We start from the raw sequence: 26,276 nt of genomic DNA on the forward strand, positions 1-26,276 counted from the left end.
ATTTAAAGACCACAGGCAATTAACAACCAAGTTGTCCTGTAATCATGTACAATATTAATTGGAGTATAGTGTAGAGTTTCATGCAAATGATTTCATAGACACCAAATACTTTCATTCTCTTATGCATTCTGGCCTCTATATTTTCAAATTTCTGACTTCTACTTTGTAAAATTTCTTCACTTTTCAAATGAACAAAATATCTGGAGATATCTAACCTGGAACATGGCATTGGTTACTAGCTTTATTTCACTGAAATTTATTCATTCATATTTGGTGTGTGTAAAAATTTTGCAACACAGCAGTTTAGCACAGTTACTTACCTGTAACAGGTGTTATCCAGGGACAGCAGGCAGATATGGCGCCGTGAGGTGTGCTTCTGTGGCAGTATTCTAATTGACACCTCACGGCGCTTGCAGGGGCTGAAGGCGCGCGACTGTGGAGTTTTGTCAGCGCGGTCGTCTTCAGGAGCATTTGGCGGTTTGTGGACCGGCAGGAGAGTGGCGGTGGCGGTTTCAAGCGGACGTGCTGGCATTTTCTCTCCTGTTAGTGGAGAGTGTCGGTTCCGGGGTGTGCAGCCGCTGTTACAAAGTAAAAAAAAAAAAAAAATAGGGCTCAGGGAAGTGGAGGGGGAGAGGGAAAGGGGGCTACTTTGGAGGGAGGGGTGTGCTGGGAGGCCAACAGAGAAATACAGGCAGGGGGCCAGGCAGAGAGAGAGAGACAGAAAGAAAGACAGGGATCAGACAGAAAGACAGAGAGAAAGAAAAACAGGGAGCCAGGCAGAAAGACAGAGAGACAGACAAAAAAAAATGGGGGCCAGGGAGAGAGACAGCCAGAAAGATAAATAGGGGGTCAGACAGAAAGACAGCCATCCATACAGTGGTCAAGAAAAGAGAGAGAGACAGAAAGAAAGAAAGGCAGGGGTCAGGCAGAAAGACAGAGAGACAGAAAAACAGGGGGCCAGGCAGAGAGACAGACAGAAAGAAAAACAGGGAGCCAGGCAGAGAGACAGACAAACAAAAACTGGGGGCCAGGAAGAGAGACAGGGGGCCAGGCAGAGAGACAGCCAGAAAGATAAACAGGGGGCTAGGCAGAAAGACAGACAGAAAAAAAGACAGCCATCCACACAGTGGCCAAGGAAAGAGAGAGAGAAATAAAGAAAGAATGACAGACAGCCAGCAGCCAAGGACAGAGAGAAAAAGAAAAAAACCAGACAGATAGACAGCGGCCAAGGAGACAGAGAGAAAGAATGACAGACAGGATGCCAGAAAGACAGACAGCCAGAAAGACAGACAGCCAGCAGCCAAGGAGAGAGAGAGAGAGAGAAAAATATAGAGACAGACAGCGGCCAAGGAGAGAGAAATAAAAAAAGACATACAGACGGCCAGAGGCCAAGGAGAAAGAGAGAAAGAATGATATGAAGATAGGGGGATAGAGAGAGACAGACAGAAAGGGAGTGAGATAGAAAGAAATAAAGACAGACAGCCAGAAGCCAAACAAAGAAAGAGAGAAACAAAAAAAGACAGACAGACAGTGGGCAAGGGAGAGAGACCGAAAGAAAAGGGCCAGGGAGAGAGAAAGAAAGACATACATCCTATATAATGTTCCCTGCCGCCGTGTTTTCTGGTCCGTGGCCGGATTCTATTTTAGAACGCGGCGGCAGGGAACATTCTGGCCACTCCCGTCCTCGCTCACCAACCGCTGGAAGAAGCACAGGAAAGCTCTCTCCCTGCCCGCCGCCCTGTCACTCCTCACACGCGCATGACGCCGAGCCAACAGGTCACACTGCCCAGCAGAAGCCCCAACACAGCGCCGACCACAAGGGAATTGCGCACAGGAGCCCCGCCCCGACACAACCCTCCAAGACAAGCAGCACGGACATGGAACCCCGAAGGCAGCCCGAGAAACGTGCCAACTCTGCCAAAAAGGCCCGGCGCACAGCTCCACCTGTGCAACCACCGCGCGCCAACTGAAGAAAACACCACGGACGCCCGCCCGCAAGACAGGCTCTCAGGACGACGCCTGTAGCTCTGAGCAGCCAGCGCTCCCGACATGCAGCCCGCCAGGAAGAGGTGCTGTTGGACCGGGGGAGCAAGGAAGAGGGACAGGGGGAGCAGGGAAGAGGTGCTACTGGGCCGTGGGAGCAGGAGCAGGGACAGGGGGAGGAGGGAAGAGGTGCTACTGGACTGTGGGAGCAGGGAAGAGGGACAGGGGGAGCAGGGAAGAGGTGCTGCTGGACAGGGAAGTGGAGTGGGGAGGGAAATGCTGCTGGTGAGAAAAGGGGGCTCGGGCTGAAAGGGAACAGATGGGAGAAGGGGGCTGGGGGGTAAAAATGGGTTTGGAGCTGGGGCTGAAAATAGGGGACATGTGAGGGAAGGAGGCTTTACTAGCACCCGTTAATGTTAACGGGCTTAAACACTAGTTCGAATATAAACTGAGATTTTTAGGGCCAAAAATGGGGGTCTTGGTTTATATTCAGATCAGCACCCACCTACACCCCTTCCAGACCTGTTGTAGGCCTCCCTAGGGCCTGCCATAAACCCTGGTGGTCCAGTGAAGGGCCAGAATGGAAGAGATCCCTCCTAACTCCTGTCCCATCTGACTTTGACACATCCCACCTCCCTCCTGCTTCCCAGACTTTTAAAAAACCTACCTTTATAGCTCTGGTGATCTAGCGGTGAACCGAGGAAGGAGCAATCTTCCTACACTCCTGCCCCATGCAGAGCTACTATCTGAATGGCTGTCGTTAGCTCTCACGGCAACCAAAAGTGGGAGGGAGGTAGGATGTGTCAGAATCGACCAGGACAGGAGAGATCCCTCCCATCCCATCGCTGGAACACCAGGGCTTACGGCAGGGTTGAGGGAGGCCTGCAAAGTATTAGGGGAGGAAGGAAGAGGGGACAGAATGCAGAGCATGGGAGGGCAGGGAAGGGAGAAAGAAGGGATGAGTGCAAAGCAGGGGAGAGAGGCAGGGAGGGAGGGGGCTGGGTGCAGAGCTGGGCAAGGTAGGGCAGGGAGGAAAGGAGGAGAGCTTGGTGCAAATCCTGGTAGAGCAGGGGAGAGAGGGAGCTGGGTGTAGAGAATGACATGGAGAAAAAATTTGTCTCCGTCACTGCCCCGTCCTCACGACCACCATCCCTGTTACCGCCCCGTCACCGCGACCACTGTCCCTGCCCCGTCCCCGTCCCCACAACTATTATCCCCGCAGCATCCATACAAGCCTCAGTACTGCAATATTTAGCTTATTCCTTCTTTATAAATCAAAGTTCTGGCTGCTGAACTAGAGAAAGAGATGTTCAGCTGGCAGGGCTTTATTTATAAATGTTTATAAACACAACTAATATACTACTTTATCCTAAAGCAAAAAAATAAATAAATAAATAAATAGAAAATTTTTTTTTTCTACCTTTGTTGTCTGGTTTTTGCTTCCCTCATCTGCTCATTCAATTCCTTACATTTACTATCTGTCTTCACTCTGCATCTTCCATTTGCTCTGTTACTGTGCCTCTCCCTTCACCCCCCACCCCCTAATTGGTCTGGCACCCATCTTCTTCCCTCCGCTCTCCCATAATCTGGCATCTCTGTCTTCTTCCCTTCCAGCGTCTTCTCTCACTCTCTCTTCCCCATTTCCCTTCAGCATCTTCTCCCCACTCTCTGCTCCCCATTTCCCTTCAGCATCTTCTCCCCACTGTCTCTTCCCCATTTTTCTTCAGCGTCTTCTCCCCTCTCTCTTCCCCATTTTCATTCAGCGTCTTCTTCTCACTGTCTTCCCCATTTCCCTTCAGCATCTTCTCCCCACTCTCTGTTCACCATTTTCCTTAGAAACATAGACACATAGAAGATGACGGCAGATAAGGGCCATAGCCCATCAGGTCTGCCCACTCTACTGACCCACCCCCAAGTCTACTATCCTAGGGATCCTACTCCTGGTGACAGGTTCCCTTGGCTTAACCCTCAAAGGGATCCCACATGGGCATCCCATTTGCTCTTAAATTCTTGCACGCTGTCTGCCTCGATCACCTGCACCGGGAGCTCATTCCAAGGATCAACCACTCTCTCGGTGAAGAAATATTTCCTGGTGTCGCCATGAAATTTCCCGCCCCTGAGTTTGAGCGGATGCCCTCTTGTGGCTGAGGGTCCTTTGAGAAAGAGAATCTCTTCTTCCATCTCGATACAGTCGGTAATATACTTAAACGTCTCAATCATGTCTCCTCTCTCCCTACGTTCCTCGAGTGAGTACAGCCGCAAATTTTTAAGCCTTTCCTCGTACGATACATCCTTGAGCCCCGAGACCATCCTGGTGGCCATCCGTTGCACCGATTCTACCGATACACATCTTTTTGGTAGTGTGGCCTCCAGAATTGCACACAGTATTCCAAATGAGGTCTCACCATGGTTCTGTATAATGGCATTATGACTTCAGGCTTCCGGCTGACGAAACTCCTGCGGATGCAACCTAACAACTGTATTGCCTTAGATGAAGCCTTCTTCACATGATCAGCAGTTTTCATATCTGCGTTGATGATCACTCCCAAGTCTCATTCTGTTGAAGTTCTAGCTAAGGTCTCACCAATCAAGGTGTAAGTTCTGCACGGATTTCTGCTGCCGAGGTGCATGATCTTGCATTTCTTCCCTTCAACATCTTCTCACCACTCCTTCTTCTCCATGTCCCTTCAGTGTCTTCTCCCCACTCACTTCCCCATGTCCTTTCAGCGTCTTCTCCCCACTCTCTCTTCCCCATGTCCTTTCAGCGTCTTCTCCCCACTCTCTCTTCTCCATTTCCCTTCAGCGTCTTCTCCCCACTAACTGTTTCCCATTTCCTTTCAGCGTCTTCTCCCCACTAACTGTTTCCCATTTCCTTTCAGCGTCTTCTCCCCACTAACTGTTTCCCATTTCCTTTCAATATCTTTTCCTTTCCTCTCACCACCTCATCGCCCTTCGGTACCCCTCGTGTGGCCCCCTTCCCCTTCCTACCTGCCTGAATCTATCTCCCTCCCTCCCCTTTACCTTCGCGGCACGTTTTGAGTAAATTCTTCAAAGCCATTGAAGCCTGCAAGCAGTAGCATGCGTGTGTGGGCGGAAGCTTCTCTTCTGACGCAACTTAGCCTGTTAGGATCAAATGACAGAAATAATTGAGTGGAAGTTCTATGAGGTTTGGTCTGATCCAGCAAGTAAGCCAAAGCAGTTCAATGTGTGGAATGTAGTTTTACAGTCCAATGTGTAGAATGCAGCTTCACCAGGATGGAAATGTGGTCTTGGGAAGATGACAGGCAGAACTATAGACTGGTTGAGATGAAAGTCTGAGACTAATTTTGGTAGGAATTTGGGATATGTGCAAAGGACAACTCTATCATGATAGAATGTTGTATATAGTGGATCTGACACAACAAAAGAATAGCCTTACTGGGTCCATCTAAGCCCAGTAGCCCATCCTCACAGTGGCCAATCCAAATCACTAGTACCTGGCAAACCCCCCAAAAGAAGTAACATTCTATACTTCCAATCCAAGGCAAGCAGTGGCTTTCCCCATGTCTCTCTCAATAACAGACAACGGACTTTTCTTCAAAGGAACCTGTTCAAACCTTTCTTAAAACTAGCTATGTTAACCGCTTTTACCATAACCTCTGGCAACGTGATACAGAACTTAACTATTCTCTGAGTAAAAAAAATATTTCCTCCTATAGATTTTAAAAGTATCGTATCTAGGGAACATGGTTAATCAACAGCTGACTTTTGAGGACCAAATTTTGGATGTGGTTAAAAAGTGCTTTGGGGCTTTACGATATTTTCGATCAGGTTACTCTTACTTAGACAATGATTCTCAGTTAACTTTAGTACATACTTTAAAAATCTCTTGGTTTTGATTACTGTAATATGAATTCTAACAGTCTTCCATAATATAGTATTTAATCAAATTTTTACAAGTGGTACAAAATATGGTGATAAGGGTTCTGTAGCATGCCAAAAAATATGACAAGGTAACAACACTGCTAGTACACCATCTCTGGTTTCCTATTTACTTCAGATTCCAATATCAAGTTTGCATCTCAATTCATAAAGCTCTTTACCCAGGTAGGCCAATTTACCTCTCCTCCATTATTATTATGCTTACACCTCTGAGGTGCATAAACTATATGATGGATGCTTCTATAACCCTCTACTCTACCTAGATTGGTCCACCTTGAATCTATGTGCCTCAGAGCTTTTTTCTGTGCTGCTCCTCCATTTTGGAATTCTTGTCCATTATTAAGCTTAAATCGGGTCTAAAGACTTATCTGTTGCAAAAAAGTCTCTCTCTCTTATTGCTAAGCTTGAGGGGATTTAGTTGTTTGTTTGTTTTTTGTTTGGTTTTTTTTTTGCCTTCCCAGCAGCCGGAGAATGGATGAGACACTGTCTATATGTATCTTTTTACCTTTTACCTTATCTTTTATATCTTTACCTTTTATCTGATACTTAACGATGGTATTTTTTCTTCTTGTAAAAATATATTTTTTTAATATTTTGTAATCCACTTTGCAATCCTGTGAGGAAATGCTGAATATTAAATCCAATAAACCACGTCACATAAACAGATACTAACCCACAAGCATTTTCACTGGTTAGTACACTGGACCCATACATGGATAAAGTATGCACATATTTTAGTCACCTTTATAAAAGGTATTCCTGAGGATGAATTTAAGTCAAGTGAGGAAACTACCACCATTTTTCATATGAATAAGCCTAGCAGAGTTATTTTCTTTATAAAAATCATACAAAGAGCAGGTACCATAGTAACATAGTAACATAGTAGATGACGGCAGATAAAGACCCGAATGGTCCATCCAGTCTGCCCAATCTGATTCAATTTAAATTATTTTTTTTTTTTTTTTTTTCTTCTTAGCTATTTCTGGGCGAGAATCCAAAGCTTTACCCGGTACTGTGCTTGGGTTCCAACTGCCGAAATCTCTGTTAAGACTTACTCCAGCCCATCTACACCCTCCCAGCCATTGAAGCCCTACCCTGCCCATCCTCCTCCAAACGGCCATGCACAGACACAGACCGTACAAGTCTGCCCAGTAACTGGCCTAGTTCAATCTTTAATAATATTTTCTGATTCTAAATCTTCTGTGTTCATCCCACGCTTCTTTGAACTCAGTCACAGTTTTACTCTCCACCACCTCTCTCGGGAGCGCATTCCAGGCATCCACCACCCTCTCCGTAAAGTAGAATTTCCTAACATTGCCCCTGAATCTACCACCCCTCAACCTCAAATTATGTCCTCTGGTTTTACCATTTTCCTTTCTCTGGAAAAGATTTTGTTCTACGTTAATACCCTTTAAGTATTTGAACGTCTGAATCATATCTCCCCTGTCTCTCCTTTCCTCTAGGGTATACATATTCAGGGCTTCCAGTCTCTCCTCATACGTCTTCTGGCGCAAGCCTCCTATCATTTTCGTCGTCCTCCTCTGGACCGCCTCAAGTCTTCTTACGTCTTTCGCCAGATACGGTCTCCAAAACTGAACACAATACTCCAAGTGGGGCCTCACCAATGACCTGTACAGGGGCATCAACACCTTCTTCCTTCTACTGACTACGCCTCTCTTTATATAGCCCAGAATCCTTCTGGCAGCAGCCACTGCCTTGTCACACTGTTTTTTCGCCTTTAGATCTTCGGACACTATCACCCCAAGGTCCCTCTCCCCGTCCGTGCATATCAGCTTCTCTCCTCCCAGCATATACGGTTCCTTCCTATTATTAATCCCCAAATGCATTACTCTGCAAAAGCATGCAGAATCTAACTTTAAAAACTGGTGCCTCTGAAATAGTTGTCCCTTTTTAATGTTATACAGAATATCTATGATGAAGAATGAAATTGTTAAATAAAATATCATTTAAAAAAACCTGGTGCCAAGTCCATTAATTAAGAGTGTTTGCAGTCCTTGTCCTAATGGAAATAATTTCAAATTTTGCCCCATAAGATTTTCACAAATATGTATTCATCATGAATGGAGTTCAAGTTCAGTTACACACAAATACTCAAGATATTTCCATGTTCAAATGGACTTACAAGTAAATTGGGCTTTAGTTAATGCAGGGAGAGGTAACTTGCATAAGGTCACAAAGAAGTCAGGGGGAAAAGCAAGATTTGAATTCTAACTTCCATTCAAATGTGTCTCTATATGCTAAGATTGTACCTCTACATGTGTTTTGGAAACCATAACAAAGCCTTTGTCAGATTACATTTATCCATTTCATATGAGAAATTCTCTTAAACCAGTAATCACTAGTTTTCCTGAAAGGGAGGGGGTAGGACATGTTGGAAAAAAACTGCAGTGTGAGAGCCAAATTTATTTCTGGGCAAAGCAGACAATACGCTAGGCCAGGGGTCTGCAACCTTTAAGACATAAAGAGCCACTTGGACCCGTTTTCGAAAAGAAAAAAAAACTTGGAGCCGCAAAACCATTATAAAACAAATCTAACACTGCATATATTGTTTCTTATCTTAATGCTATATACAGGATCACTAAATTGAAAATAAAATCATTTTTCCTACCTTTGCTATTTGGTGATTTCATGAATCTCTGGTTGCACTTTCTTCTTCTGACTGTGCATCCAATCTTTCTTCCTTTCTTTCAGCCTCCTGTATGTTTCCTCTCCTCCAGACCTCATTCTCTCCCCCAACTTTTTCTTTCTGTCCCCTGTTCCCCCTTCTTTCTGTCTCTGTCTGCCCCCTTTCTTTCTTTCTCCGTGCCCTCCCCCAAGCCACTCGGTTTGCTGCCACCGCCATCGGGGAATAGCCCCCAAGCCACCGCCGTCCCAAGCTTTCCCTGCAGAAGCATCGCGCTGACCAGCATTCCGCTCCCTGACGTCAATTCTGACGTAGGAGAGGAAGTTCCGGGCCAACAAGGCATTTCTCCTCATTCCATCCAGCCTGAGCCCCATCTCTCCTTGATCCAGCATTTCCCTTCTGTGTCTGTCAGAATTACCATTCCACCTATTTTCCAGCATCACCCTTCTTTGTGTCCATCTCACCTATATCCCTATCTCACCACTTTTTCAGAATCTTCATTTGTCTCTATCCTTGTCTTTACCCCATGTTCACCATTTGCCCTTTCAATCTTTATCCCCCCCCCCCACTTTTTCAGCATTACTTCTATGTCTCTATTTCACCTCCTCTTCATGTCCCCTCTGTATCTCTATCCTTATTCAGTAGGTCCTGCTTACCCTTTCTCTTCTTTGTGTCACTATCTCCATTTTCAGCTTTCCCCCCCTTTTCCTTTGTTACTGCACCCGGTAGCCAGAATCTTTCCACCCTCCCTCCACTCCGGCCCAGCCCAGTATGAAATATTTCCTTTTGTTTCCCTCCCCTCTCTCTTTCTGTCTCTCTTCTGCTCCCTCACCCACGAGTCCTGCATCTGGCCCTCTCCCTTCTACCTGCACCTGGCAACACCCCCCTGCTCCGCGGCTCTCTTCAGCAACTCGTCAGCAGCGGTGATCAAGGTGGAAAAGAGCCGCATGCGGCTCTGGAGCCGCGGGTTGCCGACCCCCGCGCTAGGCAGTGGTGATGGTAATATTCCTTCAAAGACACTGCGATTCTGGAGAGTACCCCCTCTAATATGGTCAACATGGCTGTTCAGGTGCATTCAGAATAATTTGTGTAACTGAACAGGTCACCCACTACCCCACATACACTTTCTCTTTCCAAAAGCCCATCTGCCTCACATGTTCTCTAGGAAAAATACATCTAAAAACCCACCTAAATCAGCACTTGGATGATCAAAAGACAGGTCGTCCAGTACCGATAATCGAAATGGATTTTAAACATATCTAAAAACAGCTTAGGCCTTTTCAGTGCTGCTGTACGCCTAGAGTAAAAAGGGGCGTTTTTGAAGGAGTGGTTAGGGCAGGAGGTAGGTGGGATGTGGGCCGACCTAGTCGGAACTTATATGTTATGACTAAGGTGATTTAAAAACAGGTCTAAGTGCCCAGAAGGTATCAAAAGTGACCACATTAACAACTGCAGGGACAAAGTAAAGAACCCCAGATACTCCCCCAGTGATCAGTGACACCTCTCCCCCACCCCCAACCTTAAGAATCAGAATAAAAAAATTATATATCTGCCTCCAGAACATCAGCACCTGGCATAGGAAAGCCTAGTTTTAGAAAACTAGTAAAAACAAACTTGTTCAACCGATTTGTATCCTAATTGCTCACTTTGCCCTCTCGCTTTACTCCATCTGATTTTTACCACGTTCTCTCATTTCCGCTCTGTTCTCGGCCTACTGGAATTGATGTCTGTCCAGTGCCCCACTCTCGCCGATTGTTTGCAGCAGACTCCTGCTCTCTTTTTCCTGTATCCGCTTCATGTACTTTAATACCTTCTTTGTACCTATCTTCGCTGATTGTCCAGCTCCTCTTATTGTAAACCGCCTTGAACTGCACAGAGGTATCTTAAGTAGTCAGGAGGGGTGGGCTAATGAACCATAGAGGAGGACCCAAACCCATAAGCCACTCTAACCACTGCATTCATGGTGAAACATGTGCACCCACCAACACCCTCCCAACCCTATTGTACTGCCATATAGGTGCCACCTGCAGCCATAAGTACTATTGGTAGATAGGTGGGTATAGTAGGTTTTGGGGGTGTTTTGGGGGACTCACCATGACTTATAAGTGAGTTGTGGTGAGATGTTTATGTGGCTCCTTTTTTGTAAAGTTCATAGTAGTGCCCTGTAAGGTGCCCCACTACTGTGTTGCCAAATCTGGGTGTCCAGTCCATCACTTTGCTTGTCCCTCCCACATCCAAAAGGTCTTGTTCTAGGCTTTTTTGTCTTTTTGGACGAGAATGGGGTACAAAGATAGATGACTTAGCAGTCTGGACGATCAAACGGCTGGACGTACAAATAGATGATTCTCAAAAAAATATATTATATATTGAATGTATTTTTCGAGAATGGACTTTGGACGTTTCTAACTTTGAGCAACTAGTGACTTAGGCCCAAAACGGACTTAAGATTTTTTATTATGCCGCTCCACGCATCCAGCTCCTCATCCCAACTACCCCAATCCCTTTCTCCATCCCCGTCCTCGCCAGTAAGCCTTCACCAATCTATCTCCACTTCCAATTCCTACAAGCTGGTACTCCCTCCAATGTTTTTTAATCATCTTATATTTTCTTCATAAATGTATTAGATGTTCCAGAGTGGCACTGTCATTCTGCTTTCTTCTGGAACCACATGATTCTCTGAAAATTTGATCTCTTAGTCTTACAAGATTAGTGAAGGAGTTTAAGCAACACTTGGCTGAAACTTTACAAAGAGCTGAATGTGGATGCAGTGCCAGTAGTAGCAAGACTCTGGAGGAGGGGAAGAGATAGTTGTCCACAGTTAGGCTGGATGGAGGATGTCACTATCCTCAGGTACCTTGCATGTAATTCACCAAATTTAAGAGAAGAAGCATGAATAAGAGATCATGTCTGAACTTCTTAGGAAAAACTAGTAAAACATAACTCTTTTCTGCATAAAATAATTGTATTGTATTATGCATCTTCTGCCTTTAACTCTAAGGATACAAGGCGGATCACAAATAAAGAAGCCTTCACATTTGAGGGATTTTATATCAGTTTTTAAGAACATAAGATTTGCTACTGCTGGGTCAGACCAGTGGTCCAAAGTACCCAGCAGTCCTGCATTCGTTCTGTTCCAGCAGGAACTTATTCAACCATTTCTTGAATCCCTGAAGGGTGCTTTCCCCTATAACAAACGCTGGAAGAGCATTCCAGATTTCTACCACTCTCTGGGTGAAGAAGAACTTCCTTATGTTTGTATGGAATCTAAAGTCTATACTCAAATATAAGTCGATCTGAATATAAGTCAAGACCCCCTTTTTCACCAAAAACGGAGGAAAATGGTTGACTCGAATATAAGTTGGGCGGCTTAATATTCAAGTGCCCTGCTCTGTCAGGCTCTGCACCCAGCTCCCTTTCTACCAGGCACAGCATTCAGCACTCTTCCCTCCCTTCCCTGTCAGGCATTGCACCCAGCTCCCTTTCTGCCAGGCACAGCACTCAGCACACTTCCCTCCTTCCCCTGTCAGGCTCTGCACCCAGCTCTCTTTCTGCAAGGCACAGCATTCAGCACTCTTCCCTCCATCCTCTGTCAGGCATTGCACCCAGCCCCCTTCCTTTCCTCCCTCCCCTGTCAGGCATTGCACCCAGCCCCCTTCCTTCCCTCCCCCATCAGACTCTGCATCCTCCCTACCTTCCAGGCTCTGCAGCCTGCCTCCCTCCCTGTCGTAGCCTCAGGCTCATACCTTTACTGGTGATCCTCGGTGGAGGTGCAGCGGGCAGGAACGAACTTTCCAAGTTCCTGCCCCACTGTTAACTGGCTGCCTGTGAGCATCTTCGGCCGCTGAGAAGAAGCACAAGCAGGTGCGCAATTCTGTGCTGCTGCTCAGTGCTGAGCAGCTTCTGTAATGGCTCCTGCGCATTCTCCCGAGAATTCACGGGAACCATTAAGGAATCCGCTCAGTATTGAGCAGCAGCGCAAAATCATGCGCTTGCTCGTGCTTCTTCTCAGCGGCCGAAGATACTCACAGGCAGCCAGTTAACAGCGAGGCAGGAACTTGGAAAGTTCTCTCCTGTCCGCTGCACCTCCACCGACGATCAGTAGAGGTATGAACCTGAGGCTAGGACAGGGAAGGCGGCAGATTGCAGAGCCTGGCGGCGGCGGCCTACAATAACTTTGGAAGGGGGATAGAGGTGGTGACCCAAATATAAACCGGGATTTGGGGACTAAAAAATTGGCCCAAAAATGGGGGTCCCAGTTTATATTAGAGTATATATGGTATTCCCTTTTAACTTTAGCGAGTGCCCTTTGGTTCTAAAGTTAAAAGGGAATAGATTCCATACAAATGTAAGGAAGTTCTTCTTCACCCAGAGTGGTAAAAATCTGGAACCAGTGGCTTATCCATCTTAAAAGCCAAGTAAAATCTTCTATTAGCATAAAAGCTAACAACCATTTTTTTGGATTACGAATTCTAGAATTATTGAAAAGATCTTACTTATGAGTTCTGAAAGCCAAAAAGCAATGGTCCAACACAATAAATGACAAAAGATTTCAGACCCCTAAGCTATATAAAACACAGCATCATACCTTCAAACCCAAGAATAGATGACTTATCTCCACCAGTTTATCAAATTGGAATAAGCTAATTTAATCAAAGACCTAATTGTACACTTTAAATATACAAGAGAACCTCACTTCCCTTGTATAGATGGACATAATTAGACATGCTGTATTCAGGAAGAGGGAATAATTGAAGTGCTTTGCTTTCTTAACTAATTTAAAGAGCCTTCAATAACTTGACTAAGGAGGGGTGTTTTTTTTTTTTTGGAATTAACCTACCCAGCAGATTAGTCAATTAAAACACCCAATTACAATAGCTTAATCATCTTTTAATTGTAAAGCCACTTAAAGCAACATTAGCCTGAGTAAATCCTGGTAAGACTTTCAGATAAGAACTTCTGTCTTGTGATTAAAGATGAAATACTCTAGGATATTCTTAATGTATCAATCTAAGTGCCACTTTCTTTGATGACTATAATGCATTTCCCTTTCCTTATAATTAACTTGATCGTTACAATTAAGCAAAGAAAACATACTCTAAATATGACAGAGCAATACTATTTACCAAGTTTCTAAAATGTAGAGTAGACTGATCTTTGCTTGTGCCAAGCTACAATATTTTCACTGTGAAAAGCTTGCAGATTATAATTCCATTTCTTTTGCTGAAAAATAATGCAAAATTTAAACAATTTACATGTTAACATCCTTTAGTTGAGTCTTATCAAACAGGTGGGTTATATCTTCCAGCAGATGAAGATAAAGCTCAATGCTGCTTTCAACTCTTCAGACCTCAGGAGAGAATGAAAACTCAATGAATATAACAAAAAAAATTTGCTTTGTTCTTTTCCAACGACGATCAAAAACAAACCTGATAAAGGCAAAAATGTCTCTCCTTGTTCAGTAACTCAAGAGACAAGACAAGGCTTAAAACCAAGGGAAAAATTTACCCCAAATAACTCCAGAAAGGGCAACAAATTCACTCACTGTTTTTATTCTCAATTGCCACAGCTTCCTTGGGTGGGTTCTGAACTTGTCTGGTAGAATTCAAGAAAAGGAAGTTAACAGGTAAGTTCAGAATGATGTGAAAAAGCTCCAACTCCCCCCACCCCCCAATTTCCTCTATTTTTGCATATATGTCACACTGAATGATTTCTGATCTTTCATCTGTTTTTGCTCAGTATTCCAAAATTGGTTTAGAAATCTAGGATGAAAAATATGTGAACTAAAATGGGCTAAACAAAATCTGACACAAAGGAATCCTGAATACTGTATTTTTTGCTTCATATGACGCACACCATAAGACGCACCCTAAATTTAGAGGAGGAAAACAAGAAAAAAAGCCATTTTGAACCAAATTCTCCCTGCTAGGCTCTGTACACAACCCTACACGCCTTGCCAAGCTCTGAACCCTGTCCCCCCTCTGGTGGTCCTGTGGTAGGCCGGGACAGGGCAGGCAGGGACAGGGTAAACGGTAGGCAGGCCTAGTGGCTGGCAGGCAGGAGCGGCCCCCCTGTACCTTTTTTACTTTTTTAAATCCCAGCAGTGCCCCATGTACCTTTTTGTCATTCCTCCCCCCCTCCCCCCTTTTAGCATTTTTACTTTTTTTAATCCTGGCAACAGGTAAATAGACCACTGAAGGAATTTGCGGATGACCGCAGGAGCCTTCTAGCAAGGCTTTATAACACAAAATTCAACTTATTTCATTGCTGTAAAATAAATTAATTACACCAACTATCAAATTTCAAAACTTATACAGACCGATTCATACAACTCAAGAGCGCAGGTCAAGAACCTTTCAACCTTTCTTGGAAGTCAAAGACAAATAAAAGAAATCAATCTACCGTAATAATGAGAATAAACAGGAGCTGTTTGAGCCAACAACTGATTTTTTTTAAATGCAAATAAGTAAACAAAAACATTAAAGCAAAGTCTTTTACCTGCCTGGGAGATGTAAGGGTTCCATCAATATCAAACAGGCAAACAGTAAAAGTATCCATTGCAGCAGCTGGCGCCATCGCCCTTAGCATATCCTAAGTTCACACACTGAAGATGAATGAAGTATATGTACACTCATAACTTTCAGCCACTAAACTGCCGACGGGTTACCTGGGAATTGTAGTATTCCAACATTCTGGAAGGCGCCCTTGTGAGACTGCCCCACTCAGGCTTAACACATTGCAGATAGACGAATGAAGTGTGCATACTCCTGGCGCTTCCCCTGCTGGACAGCTGCAGCAGCAAGAGGCAGAGCGGTGAACAAGGCAGGCATGAGCTTCTGGCGTGGCCCATGTCCTGGACAAAGCGAGAGAAGGATGGGCGGGATGTTCCCGAGGCCCCGTGCGGAGTCGGTGAACGAGACCTCCGTTGGGTGGAGAAGGATGGGGAGGCTTCCCTCGAGTATCGAGGCTCCTGCTCCGATCCCCGCTCTGAGACCGGGGAAGCACTGTGAAAGTGTTCCGGGGTCGTGGATCTCCGACGTCTCGAGGAGCCCCTCGGAGACGATGCCGGGGTTCGGGGTACCGATCGATGTCGAATCGGTGACCTCGACCCGGATTCCCTCGGTGAAAGCCTGAAACCTCGGATCGGAGCCCCGGTCCGAGGGGGGGTTCGGAGGATGCGCGGGTTGGAGAGTGATAGCTCCGCCACCCACCCTCAGTGGTCCCGTACGAGGGGTAGGTGAACGGCCTCGTAGAGCGGGGGAACCCCGGGCCTTCTTGGAGGTACGGCGGTTCGAGGTTTCTGTCGTTTTAGCATGACGTTTTGCCCCGTGGTGGTCTGTGGAGGGAGAGCGCCTCGGGTGTCTCGGCGAGGAGTCCGAGGAGGATGAGATGCGGCAAAGCTTGCGCGCTTTTCCCCGAGGTGGCTCGACGCAAGGCTCAGGCTGGTCTGGCACATGCAGGGTCGAGGTCGAGGCCGGTTGTAGATGGGCATTGCAGCGGACAGCTCCGATGAGATCATCGCTCGGAGTAAGTCCTGGAAGACGGGTATGGACAGCATCGAGGGCATGTCCACTGCCTCGGTGCGCTCCACCGGGGACGACCTCGTATCAGAGTATTCCCGTGTGGTGGAGGCACGGCCCGAAGGCTTGGAGGGTTTCGACGGGGCTGTAAGCATGGGACTCCCACCATGCGTCGCCGGTGTCCCCGAGGCTGGCTTCTTCGCTGTTACGGAACCTGAAGAGGGAAGAGGCTTTCTGTTGTCCCGAGGGCTTCGGATTCGAGTCTCGAGGCGATGCCGAGGCATTCGGGGCCGAGGTCAAGGCCGGTGCCGAGGCCGGGGCCGACCTCGAGGCCGAGGTAGAGGGTTGGTCGGCGGCGAAGAGATCCGCCATGCGGGCTTTTCTTCGGCGGAGGGCCCGGTTCTGGAAAGTAGCACACTGGGGGCAGGAGTCGGTTGGATGAGCGGCCCCCAGGCAGAGGATGCACCGGCGATGCGGGTCTGTGATGGAAAGAAGCCGCTCGCACCAGGTGCACTTTTTAAAGCCGGTCTAAGGCCGGGACATAGAATCGAAACTGGCCGCGGCTCGAGTAGCCACGCGGCCACGGGAACCCAGAAGCCTCCAGGTCGTCAAAAATGAAGCAGGAACAGTTGAAACAAGAAAAAATTCGCGCACAGCGACTTAATCGAGAAAAATAAGAAAAATCGCGGTGCTAGAAGGCAGATGGGGCAGAGCCTGAAAAAACACGGCTTCTAGGCTCAGCCCCCTAGTGGAGCAGCAGAGCAAACTTAAATCTTCAATCAAGTTTGCTTGAAAATGCTTCCGCATCGGGGCTCCGTAGATGACGTCACCCACATGTGAGAATATCATGTCTGCTTGTCCTGGGATAACTATAGTTATGTGATGCTGGGTTCCACGTTAGGAGCCACTACCCAGGAAAAGAATCTAGATGTCATCGTTGAGGATACATTGAAACCTTCATCTCAATATGCAGAGGCGGCAGCTAGGAAAGCAAATAGAATGTTAAGAATTATCAGCAAAGGAATGGAAAACAAAGATGAAAACATTATACTGTAATGCCCTTGTATCGCTCTATGGTATGACACACCTTGAATACTGTGTGCAATTCTGGTCGCTGTATCTCAAAAAAGGTATAGCAGAATTAGAAAAGGTATAGAGAAGGGCAATGAAAATGATAAAAGGGATCGTATGACTTCCTTATAAGGAAAGGCTAAAGCAGCTAGGGCACTTCAGCCTGGAGAAGAGAAAGCTTGGGGTGATATGATAGAGGTCTATAAAATATTGAGTGGAGTAGAAAGGGTAGATGTGAATTGCTTGTTTACTCTTTCCAAAAATACTAAGACTAGGGGGCATGCAATGAAGCTACTAAGTAGTAGATTTAAAACAAACCAGAGAAAATATTTTTTGCCAGATTACTTGGTGAAACCAGTTAGCTTAGCAGGGCTTAAAAAAGGTTTGCATAATTTCCTAAAAGAGTAGAAGTCTATAGGCCATTATTGCGATGGCTTGGGGAAATCCACTACTTATTCCTAGGATAAGCAGCATAAAATCTGTCTTACTACTTGAGATCTAGCTAGGTACTTGGGACCTGGGTTGGCCACTGTTGGAAACAGGCTAATGGGCTTGAAGGACCTTCGGTCTGTCCCAGTATGATAATTCTTAAGTTCTTAAAAGCCGGTGTACTGTGAGATCCTCCCCTTGGTTGAGGGCCACAACTGTTTGCAATCCTGTATCTCCCAGCAGGGAAGACTCGCTCTTTGACAGCAAGGGCACACAGACTGATCCCTCTCCCTAAGTCCCTGTCAAAAAGGTCCACAGGATCCTGGTCAGCTGCTGCCCTGATGTGCTCTGCAAGCCTAAGCCCTCTTGCATGCCTCCTGGCTCACTGCCAGACTTCATATGAGGATCCCAGCTATTCAAATAAGCTCTCCACATCAAATTAACAAATTCAGTAGAAAAGGCATCACCGAGTCACCTTTAGGTAACTGCACTTTATATCTCCTGGGCTCCACGGCTTCCAAGCTCTTACACTTAGGAAAGCAGCTGTTCCTGGGATCCAGGAGGAATTTTCTCAGTAGATAGGCTCCCCTAGAAGTTCCTCAGAAGCGGATGTTTCTACCTCCCCTTTACACGTGGTACAAGGGTGCACTTCCGATGTCCATTCAATGCAAAACTGGAATGAACTAGGGGTAAAAATGCCTAAGGATACCACCCATGCCAGTTTTGATGCAAAACGAGGTGATTTGGATCTGGAGAGCTTTAAAAAAATATTGGGAAATCCAAGATGGCCACCACAGCAATGTTATGGAACAAAAAAAAAGCTCAAAAACACCTGTACTAAAAGTTTAAAAAAACCAAAACTCAGAAAACAGGATTTTAGCGGTGGAGGACCCTACAGGATGTTGCAGAAACCTTCAAAAACAAGTTTTTCAGACACCTCCCCCTTCCCCCATTTTTGCTGTAATAGTCTTACTCACCATGGCATGTGCTCTGAAGGTGCTGCAGCCTGTCTCAGCTCTAAGCAGTAGCTGGATATGGGAGAAGAATCCCTGCCTCAATTAGCCAGTCCTCCAGACTGATTCTCAACCCCCGCAGAACCTCGCACACGAAGTTGGGGAGGTGAAATCGCAGCCAGCACACTGAAGATCCACGCTGAGCCCCCTGCAGATGCTTAACAGCCTATGCTTAAGCCTCTGTAATTTAGTAGGCAAGCTAAGCTACTAGGTATACAGACCCCGAGCTCCACAAAGATTTCTGCAGGCTGGCTAAACAGGGATTAACCTGTCAGCTGCAGACCCAAATCTGAACCTTCTCCACATAGGCTTTCCCACACACTGGGGAGCTCTAAAGCACTAATAGCTGCAAAAATCACAAAAAAAATATACAGAGCAGATCGGAAAGACACCTTTCAACTCATGTGCAGAAGGAAAAACTGAAGGGGGCAGCAGAGCTCTCTGGAAGAAGGAGGAGGAGTTGAAAACCTGGAATGGATTACTTCTGCACAATTTGCAAGAATGACACATCTACTGCACTAGAATGCTGATTAGCCAATTAGAAAACATTTTGGGTTTTTTAATGTAAGAAATGACTAACACTTGATATGTACTGTAACTGCTATAAAAATGTTATCAATAATGTTTCATAAATCACAAGTTTTCACATACCTTTTTCTTTCTATAATTGGCTAGCTGGGCGATTCCAAAAACTGTTGTGAGAGCACCTCCTCCAAAAAGAACAGCTCCTCTTACTACTCTTCGAAATGCCATTTCTCACTATATAGAGAAAAGAAATATCCAGAACTGAGTTTGAAATTTCATGCAATAATATAGAAACAAACATTTTGAGTATCTTATTCAGTAAGAAAACCTGTTCATTGAACTGTGTATTACTGTAGAGACAGCATGATAATCTGCTATAGAAGAAAAATAGCAAATTACTGTACTGTATATTAGAGGGGTGCACTATTATCCACATTTAAATCTAAAGATTAAGAGGCTCTTTCACTAAAGCAGTGCTAAAAAGTGACCTGCACTAGCTCCAGCATGCAGGTAAATGGTCATTTTTTGTATTTCCACAATAATGGTCAAGTGAATTATGTATTAGGACTTCTTTGTTTCACTGACTAGTAGTTAAAATTACAACATACTAGACTAATTATACTCTCAAAGAGATAAGGTAAAATTTGTTCTTACCCGATTACCTCTTTTTTTTAAATTATGCTAGACCAATTCAGACTGATGGGTATGTGCCACAACCAGCAGATGGAGGCAGAGAACACTGATTTTCAGCAACATCATCATCAATATAATAGTGCAACCCTGAAATTGGCCAGTAACCTATAGACAAAGAATTGTGCCTAAACACAGTATATGAACAACTACAAAACAATCGCTCTTCACCCAAATGAGGATAAAGAAATTAATGTACATCTCTTTACAGACAAAGCCGAATCTTACTTTATCCCTTCAGAATAAATAACTAAAGGGGGTATACCGCCTCACAGAATCTAGAATTAGACTGGCCTAACAGGATTCACAGACTGGAAATTATTAAGTAAGAACAATTTTTACCTTCCTTATCATCCAGCTAGACTAGTCCAGACAGATGAGATATATCTAAGCTTCATACAAAATGGCAGGGGAGAGACAAAATCCCCCTTACAAAAACATAATACTGGGATAGACTGAAGGTCCATCAAACTGTTTCCAACAGTGGCTAGACCAGGTCACAAGTATCTGGCAAATTCCCAACAATAAAACAAGTTTTATGCTGCTTATGCTAGAAATAAGCTTTACATCTTAATAATGGCTTATTGACTTTTCTTTTAGGAGATTATCAAAACCTTTTTAAACCCTGCTAACTGCTTTCACCACATTCTCTGGCAATAAATTCCAGAGTTTACTTCCACAATGAGTGAAGAAATATTTTCTCCAGTTTAAATTTACTACTTAGTAGCTTCATTGCATGCCCCCCCCCATCCTGGTATTTTTGGAAAGAGTAAACAAATAATTCACATCTATCCATTCCATTCCACTTCATATTTTATAGACTTCTATCATATTATGAACTGCCCTCATAAAACCCCAAAACAGAAATCCAGTCTATAGTGATTACCAAATGAATGCAAAGACTACCACACAGTACGATGGAAACATCCATGGACACTACTGCTGGAGCCTCCACCCAGGATGCTACCTGCACTCTAGTCAATTGATCTTGCAGACCCAGCGGGTTGTCTAATTCAACTTGTAGGCTAACTTGTTCTGCCCCCATTAAATGGGGAAGTTTGTACTGTCTATGTATAACAGATCATGTGTCTGTATATTTATTAAGCTCCTCATATTTATGGACCAAGTCCCTGCATTTATGAGGTCCTCTATGATTAGCCTTTACGAACACCTCAGTGCTTTTTGGAGCTTTGTTGCTACTGCCTGCCTCTGATCATGCTAGGGGGAATAGATTTCTCCCTTCTACCGACTGCTCTCATAAAACAAATAGAAATTGCAATCTATTAGAGCTGTGCCTAGGGCATAGAGTCAACATGTAGAGAGCCTGAACTCTCAGAGAAAGAGATTTACTGAACAAAAAAGGAGAGAGGAAGACAGAGATGCCAGACCATACAGAAGGATGAGTCAGGAATGGGGGAAGGACAGGAGAAAGGGAAAAGGGGAGAAACTGAACCTGGGGAAGGACAGGGAAACAAAGAAGAGATGCTGGGTATTGAGGGAGCACAGGAACAGGAATAAAGAATGACACCGTGAGAAAATTCATCACCATTCCTGTCCTCAAGGATAACCATGGGCAACCATTTCATGTCATTCTTTAAGGAGAAAGGGAAGAATCACTGACTCTCAAGCTCACGGGAATGGTGATTAATTCTGTCACGTCATTCATAAACAGGAACACAGAGAGGCAATGCTGGACACAAGGGGGAAGGAGGACCTAGAGACAGGGACACAGAGGAGAGACATAGGACAAGAAGGAAAGAGATGCAGGAGAAAGATGTATTGAGGACATGGCAGTGGTGTAGCCAAGGGCCCACCCAATAGTGATGCACATTGTTAATGCAGCTAGTGATCCGCGGGGCCCACCAGCTGAAGATCCCTTTCTGGAGTCCCCATAACTATATGAGAGCCACTATACATAGTGGTCATAAGATATGTGGAAGATGTTCTTTATGCCATCTTAGTTTGGAAATCTCTGAATATTGTCACAAGCCCGAGTCCAATGCCGGCCTTGTGTCAGGAAAGAGTCATAAAAATCACTCCCTGAAAATAGTCAGGGCCAACCATGTTGTCCCTGATAGGCAGGAACAAGACCAGAAAGCACAGGCTGTGTTCAGACCTAATGCAGAACACAGCCTGGTGAAATCTGGTAAGGCCCCTTTAAATCCTCCATTTTGTGGAAAGCTGGCTAAGCAGGGGAAAAGGCAAACACAGCTGAAGGAAGTTCAGCCCCGGAGTAGGGCTGGGCGTGGTACAGCAGCTTGGCAGCATTGAGAGAGCTGGCTGACCAAGAGGAGGGGAAGACTGGAGAAGCTCTCATGTGGAAGGAGCCTCCAATTCCTCCAGAGCCACGGGATGTGGATATGTTGGACTCTGAACCAGTTGAAACAACCTTGGTAAATCCAGAATGGGAAGATATGGATTACAGCACTTTACCAGAGGTGGGCCAATTTGAAGAAATGGAAATCAATTAGTCTGAAGTTGTTTTTTTGGTGCTAAGTTTTGTTGAAAGTTTCCATTTCCATTGAGCATAAGTATTTTCCTGAAGTATGCTAACTAAGGGAATGTATGCTCGCCCAAGGTGTGCTTGTATGAGAAGTTTTATTTTTCTTGCTTACCAAGAGTGCTGCTGTGGAAGGAACTGCAGCAGGTTCTTATTCAGAAAGTGTAAATATCCTGTAAGCTTGGGACAGGATTTACACAACACCAGGGTGAATAGTTTTCAGAGTTTTCTTTGTTTGAGAGTCAAGGACTGTTAGAGACTCTGCTACACCTGGGACATTGATAAAGAACTTTGGAACAGATATCCAGACCAGGCTGGTTACTATGATATTTTGTTTGTGTTATTTTTGCCAAAGACCATTGGAATACAATTTCTTTTGATGCATTTTTTTTGGACTTGTGAATTGAACAATAAATTTGATTTTTGTTATTTCATAACTTACCTGTGTGAGGCCATGCTGATTAAACTCATAGGATAAGTTTTACACAACAGGGACTTCCTCCATCTTGGGGAAGCACGCTGGGGAGAATATTGTAAGCGTGGGCCGGTTACCGCGAGCCTTGAGGGCCGGCCACGCTACAATATATACATCCAAGGAGAAACAAAATAATGCGCCATTCATCCAATTGCAATACTTGTTGTGTTGTTATATCATCACATGCCCATGTGGCTTATTGTATGTGGGGAAAACATCAAGAATGATCAAAACATGGATCATAGAGCCTAGAAGTAACATCAGAAGGAGCATCATGTCAGCTCCCTTGGTAGCACATTGGGAGGATCAAAGCCATACAACCAATGATCTACGATTATTTGTGTTCAAGATCCTCACACAAAATACCAGAGGAGGTGATAATGATTTAGCTGTGCTGCAAGGTGAACAAAAAGTTATCCACAGCTTACATACTCTTCACTCTTTTGGATTCACCGTATTTTTCGCTCCATAAGACGCACTTTTTCCTCCCACAAAGTGGGTAGAAATGTAGGTGCGTCTTATGGATCGAATATACCCTCCCCCCCCACACGCAGGGTACCTTTTTTTCATTCGTGCGGTCCAGCGCTGGGTTTCCACCAAGGGCTACACGCACTTTCAGACTTCAATTTAGCAAAACAAACTATGACAACGAGCAAGCCGCATGCGCCCCTTCCTTCAGGGCGGCGACACCGGCTCCCACCTTTCCTAAGTGGAGCCCGACTAGGATCTGCTCTGCTAATCAGATGGAAACCGGAGGCCCCTCGGGCGTCTCAGGCTTCTCATTGGCTGCATCAGGCAACTAGAGCGACAATTGATGCAGCGCACTGTCTGTCTTTAATTTAGCAAAATGAACCTTGACAACAATCATGCCACACACGCCCCTTCCTTCAGGGCGGCGATACTGGCTCTTGTCTTCATTAGTGGACCCCGCCTAGAAACTGCTCTGCCAATCAGATGGAGAGCAGAGGCCTCCCGGGCGCCTCAGGCTTCTCATTGGCTGAGTCCAGTTGGAGCAGCGCACTGTCAGTCTTGCAGAGCGCGAGTCTTTGTGGGAGACTCGGTGCACGATAGAGTGTTCTGAGGGGCAGGGAGCAAATGGCGCAAGGGTGAGTTCCTCACTGCAACCACCTATGTGGCAAATGGCTAAGGCTCAGGAAGGGGTTGGTGTCCTTATGAGACAACTGTGTTTGGAATCATGGATAATTCATGAAAAATGCTGAAGAATTCCTTTGTTAATTTTAAGGCTATCTTTATACGGTTTGAAAAGTATTGTGCCTTGGCTTTCCATAAGTGGTAGTTGTAGTCTCTTAATTTAAGTTTATAACATTGGAGATCAGACTTAGATTTTATCTTTCTTCAGATTCCTTTCCATTTTTGTAATTGGTTCTTCAGAAGACCTAATCTACCATTATACCAAGACCGCCGGAATTTTAAAAACAAGGAGGGGGGGTCTTGTCTGTCTGCCTGCCACTAGACCTGCCCTGTCTCGGCCTACCACTAGACCACCAGAAAGGGGGACAGGATACACCACTTGGTTCAGATTTTTTTTGTTGTTGTTGTTTTTCCTCCTCTACACTAGGTGCGTCTTATGGTCAGGTGCATCTTATGGAGCGAAAAATACGGTAAATTCAGAAACAGATTATAGTGTTTCTTTAATTGATTAGGAATGCTTTATTCTGAAGTGCTTTTTGTTCTCACCCATCAGATATACATCACATGACCACTTCATCTATAAGTCATAGTTAAGAATACTGTATAAAGTTTTTTGTTTTGTATGTTATATTTTTCTAAAATAGGTCATGTATGTATGTTATTTGTTCAACAGCAATATCATTGTATACTATGGGGCTCATAATAATTTAAAAAAAAACATCTACAAAGTGTCCTAAATGGGTACTTGGATGATCAAAAAGCCTGATCATCCGAGTACCCATAACCAAAGCTGGTTTTAGACGTATCTAAACTAGCTTAGGCCTTTCCCGTCTCTAAATACATAGAGCGAATAGAGGCTTTTTTAGAGGAGGGGAAAGGGCGGGAGTTGGGCTGACCTAGACATAGTCATACAGCAGGTATAACCAAAACATTTGACAGGTTGCCTAGTCCAAGTGTAGGCAATTCCAGTCCTTGAGAGCCGGAGCCAGGTCAGGTTTTCAGGATATCCACAATAAATATGCATGAGATAGATTTGCATCTCAAGGAGGCAGTGCATGCAAATCCATCTCATACATATTCATTGTGGATATCCTGAAAACCTGACCTAGCACCAGCTCTTGAGGACCGGAATTGCCTACCCCTGGCCTAGTCAGCACTTATACATTTTGACTTAGACTAAGTCAAAATGGGTATAAATGCCGAAAAAGGGGCCACAGAGCTCATCGCAGCTGCCGCAATGAGCTCAGTGGCCCCGGCAACCTGCCCACCCTCCACCACAACCATCACGGCAGGAGAAATGACTCATCTCCCCTGCCGCAATAATGATCCCAAAGTGCCACCAATCGAGGCACTTGGGATCGCTATCATGGCAGGAGAGATAGACAATCTTTCCTGCCACGATCCACCCCCACCCCTCCGATCAGATCGGGCAGGAGGGACCCCAAGCCCTCTAAGATACGGGCAGTAGGGATCCCAGGCCCTTCTGCCCTCATCGCACCCTCCCCCCACGATTGCCCCCACCCAAACCCACTCTCCCTCCTGCCCTTATCGCACCCCCAACCGAACCCACGCTTGGCTCCCCCCGAACCATGCGGACACATCCTCCCCCTGTACCTTAAGAAAGTTGGACGGACGGGTCCCAAGCCCATCCGTCCGGCAGGCCCACCATCCTCAGAATGGCAGGCCTTAGAGCCTGATTGGCCCAGCCACCTCAAGCCCCGGGACTTGGGACCCTTCCGTCCGGCCAACTTTCTTAAGGTACCGTGAGGGTCGCCGGGGGGCTCCGCAACGAGGGAAGGAGGGCTTGGGCTCCCTCCTGCCCCGGTCGTGTCGGGGGGGGGGGGTGGATTCTGTAACCAGTGTTCTTTTTGGCAGACACTGGGCCGTGCTCTGCCCCCCGAAACCCAGAGAGTTCTCACCGTTCTCTTCGGGAGCAGCTCCCTGCCTTCGGGTGCCGCTCCTCACAGGTCGACGACACCCACAAAAATAAAAATTAAAAAAATATATATATATATATAAATTTTTATAAGTTATAAAACAAAAACAAAAAAAAAATATTAATTTTTATAAGCTATAAAACAAAAAATAACACACACAAAAAAAACAAAAACACTGGATACACTCCTTGACTTATTTTCTCAACCTACACTGCTTGTTCTCTTAATTTAACATACTTAGCCAACTACATTGCGTGCCTCTTAACTGCATATTTAGCCAACTGCATTGCGTGCCTCTTCTAACTGCATATTTAGCCAACTGCATTGCTTGTTTCTTTTAACTGCATATTTAGCCAATTGCATTACTTGTTTCTTTTAACTGCATATTTTGCCAAGACCCATTCCAAATTGTCCCACGC

At 45.3% G+C, this 26,276-nt stretch overlaps 1 protein-coding gene across 3 annotated transcripts in view; it reads right to left on the reverse strand.

Moving 5' to 3' along the window:
• Nucleotides 1–26,276, reverse strand: part of GPD2 (glycerol-3-phosphate dehydrogenase 2) — a 248,117-nt gene that overhangs the window by 211,957 nt on the left and 9,884 nt on the right. For all 3 annotated transcript variants that reach the window (XM_033943995.1, XM_033943994.1, XM_033943993.1), the window contains exon 2: nucleotides 19,230–19,337. In XM_033943995.1, the coding sequence (XP_033799886.1) occupies nucleotides 19,230–19,331 (102 nt within the window). In that variant the 5' untranslated portion in view covers nucleotides 19,332–19,337. The remainder of the gene's footprint in view (nucleotides 1–19,229; nucleotides 19,338–26,276) is intronic.

This window comes from Geotrypetes seraphini, chromosome 5 (genome assembly GCF_902459505.1).
Source record: "Geotrypetes seraphini chromosome 5, aGeoSer1.1, whole genome shotgun sequence".
In the NCBI taxonomy this organism is placed as follows: domain Eukaryota; kingdom Metazoa; phylum Chordata; class Amphibia; order Gymnophiona; family Dermophiidae; genus Geotrypetes; species Geotrypetes seraphini.